The sequence below is a fragment of the Arachis ipaensis genome, chromosome B08, assembly GCF_000816755.2.
Source record: "Arachis ipaensis cultivar K30076 chromosome B08, Araip1.1, whole genome shotgun sequence".
NCBI lineage: Eukaryota > Viridiplantae > Streptophyta > Magnoliopsida > Fabales > Fabaceae > Arachis > Arachis ipaensis.
In genome coordinates, this window is record NC_029792.2 from 123,994,016 (window position 1) to 123,999,829 (window position 5,814).

General features: G+C 33.8%; 1 protein-coding gene across 27 annotated transcripts; it reads right to left on the reverse strand.

Moving 5' to 3' along the window:
- On the reverse strand, positions 1,099-5,716 carry LOC107613394. 27 transcript variants are annotated; one of them, XR_002353064.1, is made up of 7 exons: positions 5,445-5,715; positions 4,453-4,880; positions 4,152-4,211; positions 3,918-4,048; positions 2,798-2,963; positions 2,611-2,661; positions 1,563-2,480 (listed from the first exon to the last, which is right to left on the reverse strand). XR_002353064.1 is itself a non-coding variant. In XM_021110019.1 (5 exons), exons 2-4 carry the CDS (start codon positions 4,849-4,851, stop codon positions 2,866-2,868), a joined length of 750 nt encoding a protein of 249 aa, XP_020965678.1. In that variant the 5' UTR covers positions 4,852-4,880; positions 5,445-5,712; the 3' UTR covers positions 1,504-2,077; positions 2,837-2,865. The 27 variants fall into 27 exon arrangements, 5 of the variants coding, with proteins under 5 accessions (XP_020965678.1, XP_020965677.1, XP_016170847.1 ...); XR_002353059.1 differs by adding an exon at positions 1,099-1,259 and having other exon boundaries at positions 1,996-2,077; positions 2,611-2,963; positions 3,959-4,211; positions 5,445-5,712; XR_002353058.1 differs by having other exon boundaries at positions 1,438-1,891; positions 1,996-2,077; positions 2,615-2,963; positions 3,959-4,211; positions 5,445-5,712.

Genomic DNA, 5,814 nt, shown 5'->3' on the forward strand with positions numbered 1-5,814 from the left:
ATATATCTTATTTAATTTCAACATTTTAATTGAATTTTTTTAATTTTTAAATTTCTTACTTTAGGTTGTACAGTTTGTCGTCCCTCTTGTGGCATTACCCAGTTCTCTCCTCTGAGTTCTCTCTACGCCACCAGATTAAAGTAATCCTTATCACAGTCCCAATCCTCTTCTCTCTACGCCACTTGTTTTAAGTAATTCTTTGCACATATATGTAAGCTGTGGTTTCTGCAGTTGTTAAGATGTTCCTAATCACTTTTAATAGTAAAAATCCTATAAAAATCTCGTGTTTGGCGACTAAGGTAGTCCTAATGTTTGCTACAACAATCTAAGGATTTCCAATTCAAATTTCCAATCCGTTTCACACACTTAAATTTCCAGCATAGCCGAAAGACACTGATAATCTAATCTGGTTTACCCAACTACAATTTTAGAGAATTAAGGTAACAACTATTGACCGAGAGCCAGAGCAGCTCACTTTTAAGTTGGTTTCATGTAATGCCAGGATTTTTTTTTTAAATAAATTAACAAAAAAAATGATTGTGATTTAGATTTACGATTTGAGTAGAAACAAATAAATCGTAGGACAGATCCACCAATTGCGAACAAAAGTTTTACACGTATCATGAAACACAATAATGATTTACCAAATGTAATTTATCACATAAAATCGGCTATTTAATATAGGAAAATTTTCAAGTGATATACTGATATACTTAAAAATTTTCCTTTAATATAAACATGTTAAAACTGATTTTTTATATGTTAAAAACTTTTTTTTTATATAAACCAATTTAAATTTATTTTTAAAATTAGAACTGGTTTCATTTTTGTGAACGGTTCTAAACCGGTGTATTACATATAAATTTGATTTAAAACCAGTTTACTGTATAAGAAAATGGTTTGATGCAATTTCTAAACCATTTCAAATAGTTTAATGTAGTTTTATGAAAGAACTATACCATAAACATCCCTAATCACAAACAAACAATTGGCATAAGCACTGGCAATTAAGTTAAGCATAAATGTTATTTCTTGAACTATGCCACTACTAGAAAAATTCAAAGAAAACTACGAACTATTGAATCAACAGCAGTTAAATTTAAATTTAACATTACAACTTTTATCACTCAATTCTAATTCAAGTGACAGAATTATCCCATTTTACATTCTGATACTACAAATTCAAAATAAATGTAAACGTAAAATTAGTTTCTGCCTCATTGTCAATCCTTAGCCAGTTATCCAGGTATAGAAGTTCACTGAAATTCAAACATTTATTCAATTGGTTCCTAACTTTATAACATGGGTTCTTATTCAAAAATTGAAATATTTCCAGTTAGAGAGCATTAACACCCAAAAAAAAAAAAAAAAAAAAAATTATTAATAACTTGTAAGATTGAGATTGGCATGTATAACTATACAACTCAGTTCAGGTAATGGCATCCAATTTCTCTTACAAAAATTCCATTATTAACAATTTCTAGTAATGGCATCCAACTTATCTTACAAAATTTCCATGAGTGCTTCAATCCAAATCCAAGTGTACAGAAGGACCAATATTGACCAACATAACTAATATCATCCATATTCTTTCACATACACATTCATCGACTCATGGTCTCATTCGATCTGAAGATAAAATTATGGTAGAGTTCTTTCATAGATATTTGCTTAAACAAAGAGGTAGTTGGCTTTCAAAATAACGACTCAGCAATCTTTAAAAAAATAGAAACAATGTCAATAATGTGCACGTCAATAGCCAGGGGGATGCGGTTGAGTGGAAGGAACCCATTCTCCCTTTACCAAATGTCAAGGGCTTGAATCTCACCTTAAGTATGAAACAACTTCAAAACTCTAGACCAATTGTCCCACTCATCAAGGTGACCACAAGCTTGACCATGGATAAGCCAGTTGTGAAAAAAAGAAAAAAAAAAAATGCACATCAATTCAATACGTTAATTAGACTAGAGCATTACAATGAATCGATGAACATACAAGGTTAGGTGCAATAACAAAGTATTTGCACTCAGGTGAGGATCGAGATTTGAGCTTGGAAGCAATTGTCCGGAACTCTTAGCTGCATTGAAGATCAAAGAGAAACAACCGAGAGTAATGTAAACGGAATGAGACCCTACCATAACGACAAATGAAAATCCAAACCAAGTGGATCAGCACACACTATGGGGTGATCTCAAAGCAAGAGAAGGGGGGGGGGTGAAATTCATATCTACTATATACAGTTTGTACTGATTTCACCAAAAAGTTTTACCACAAGCATCCAAGCAGATGCTGCGCGCCTCAACACATGTAGGGAAGAACCAACTAGCTCTAGGTTTGAGTGGCATTTCGCCCTTAACCACAGCTCATCAGCTGAATAAAATAATATAAATAAAATAACAGTGTAAATGCTAGCTTGTATGTTCCAACAAAGTAGATAGCGATCTTCCACATTCTATATGCCAGATTCAAGTTCAACACAGCTGTTTCAAATTCAAGCATGCCCATGAGAAATGTAGCCACACACAAGAAAGCAAAAATTATGATTTCGACAAATTGATGGAGCATCCAGCTACCAGAAATAAGATATCATGTAACATCCTACCATCTTACCTACATTTCAGTTGACAGGACCGTCTCCACTCACATAGCAAGATAATCAATCTAAAAACCAAGCAAATACAAGAAATGAAGTGCCATATTTGAGTAAGAGCACTACAAGATAATCTTTCAATTGATGCTTATATCAGCAGCATTATGAAAGTTAACGTTCTCATGAACATGTCAATTCTATGCATACCTGAAATATACTATACTATTTCAAAGGCAGAGAACCAACCATAGATATTCCTTATCTTGGAAGGAAAATTATTGGTAGATGTCACCGATTAATTGCGGAGTGAAAAGTAGCAAACCTAACATCATGTTTAGCCATTGGAAGCAGGGCAAAGCCTCCCACACTGGCCCTGGAAAATGTAGCTGATTCATCAATAATATTCACAGTGGAAAAATTGATGCAAATAGGGAGCTGATAAGCTCATCCAATCCAAATTAAGCATAACTATAGACTTGAAGTTGTGCAATTACAAGCTTTAACTAAGTTTTCAAGGTCTCAAGTCATTAACAATTGTTTCGCAATGAAATAATATACAAGAGAACAGGAAGTAAATGAACAGTTTAAGGCGACAAATCATAGCAATTGAGGAAATCCACAACTTTTAATGTTGAAAACAATAACAAGAACATCAAAACACCCACAAAAATACAAAACGGTTGGCTCCATAATTTGATATACTCATAATGATTATTATTAATATAGAAAGATTAACAATCAGAGGATCTAATGCTGTACATTTAAACAGTTAAAGTAAAAAATTCTAACATGACATCCCTTGTATGAATATCTAAAAATTCTGACCAACTGAAGCTAAGTTCTTTATCTCCATCAAATGTTCATCATTAGAAATATGTAGTGATATACGAAGATTAGTCAATAACTCTTCTTGTTCCCAACTTAAAGAACCAGAAGCATATATTGCCTCTAGAGTACTGCGATAGGCATGCAACTCTACCCTATGAATTCCTTCTGCTACATCCTCCTCAGGAGAAATTGGACACCCTTTATCCAAATCTCCAACATTTAAAGACTCTGCGTCACTAGAAAGGGTATCTTCATCATGGCAAGAACCTGCTAACATATTACTGGAACTTCTACTTGTACTACTACCTATCACACTACAACTGCCAACAGAACTCAGATCATTACAAGAATAATCTGGCTCCGCAATTCTTTCAAAATAACGTGTTGTGACATGGGGAGGTTTCTTCCATGTTTCACAATATTGGTTGGTACCATTAATAATGGAATCATACATGCATTTTTCACCCATTTTATTTTGTGGGTAAGCAATAACATCTACCTTTTGGGCTGTCAGAACCACTTTGGATCTTTCATACTCACCCTTATTTATAACAGCCCTCATCTTTTTGGGATAAGCATCAACAGCAGAATTACCATATGGAGACAGTCTCTTCAGTCCTATAGATGAAGCTGCAAAAGGCTTGTAGAGAGCACTAGCATTTGTACTTGAGAAACAATCACTTCTATCTTGCTGATTTTTTCTGGTACCAGGTTGCTGAACTTCATGCATCACCTTATAACTGTTTGAAATCAAATTGCAGCTAGACTTCCCACCTCCCGAATTACCAAGATCCTGGAACAAGCATAAAAGAACATAAGGACAAGGCATCCCAAAAAAAATCACAGGAACCATGGAATAAAAACGATCTCAACTCTCAAACAATATCAATTACATATATAAAAGTTTAAAACTATTTAAAAGGGTTAGAAGATACAATCTACCAAGTAAAATAGGCATCTCGGAGAATATAGCTAGTTAGAATAAAATAAACAATAAAATAAGAAAATTTGAATTTACATATATAAAAAGGTACCTGTTGATTAATGATCCATTGATCATTTATCCATGATTGCCGCACCCTCATGCCATCTTTGTGAACCTTCATCTGCTTGCAAGATGACAAGCACCTTACCAGGTAGAAATCCCGACCTAGGACCTTCAAAACAGTAGCCACTTTCCAAGAACCAGCATCGTAAACCTCCACAATATCACAAGCTTTCCAGCTCTCAGCACCTTCAATAAGAGGGGGGCAGGGTCTGATGGCCTTCCTTTGAATTCTCTGCACACCTGCCTCACTTGTCACAGTAGAGCACTCGTACTGGACGCTGTAAGTTCGCCCATTACCAGAGATAATTTGAGCACATCGAAATTCGACACACGGCCCCTCAGTGCTGGCAAGAACCTCCACTTTACTTCCCTTTTTTAATCTCATGGTGTTTGTTTCACACTTCAAACTCAAACCTGTGACATTAAAGAACATTTGTTTTTATTAGCACCATAAATAAATAAAAGTCTGTGCACTTGTTTGATGCATTATTTAAAGGATTATCACCGATTTTCTTATCATGTTTGACTGCATAAAAAATCATCAAAAACACTTTTCAGCTATGAAAAAGCAATCACAATTCATCAAACAAAATGATAGATCGATCGAATCATCGAATGAAATCATCAATTTCAATAATAATAATAATAATAATAATAATTCCACTACAATCTATAATCAACAAACGCTAACATACACTGAATCAAATTCGAACAACTTGGCCACAGTGAAACACACAAAATCAATCACAATAAATAAAATACCGAAAATCTAAACATGAGGAAAAAACCACATTTACGAATGCAAAACTACACAAATACTCTACATGTAATCGGCGAATATTTAAAATAAATAAATTGGTAAATGAAATTAAAAATTCATACAAGAAGCTACTGCGAATCGAAATAACAAGATTAATCAAAATCGAAAATAAAACATAAGTATAAAAAGTGTAATCAACCGAAGAAGATCATGCTGACCTTGATCGACGATTAACTTGGTGAATTGATAATAAGCTTTGAATTAAGCGATGAAGAAATCGCTATGGCTGTTTGGAAGCGAAGAATGAATGAAAATTTGGGAATTGGAAGAACGTAGAAAATAAGGTTTTCTGAAAAATAGAGAAATAATAATAATGAAAATAATGAAGAAATAAGGATTTCAAGAAAGAATAAATATGAATGACGGTGGAAACCGGAGACGTGAGGCCGAGGGGGAGAGGTATTCGGTTAATGGGCCTAACAGAAACTACAAACTAGTTATCTTTTATTTTAAGTGCAAGTCCTTTATAAACAAAAGTTTATCTAAGTTAAACGATAAGATTTAGTGCTTGTTTGTACACTATTATCT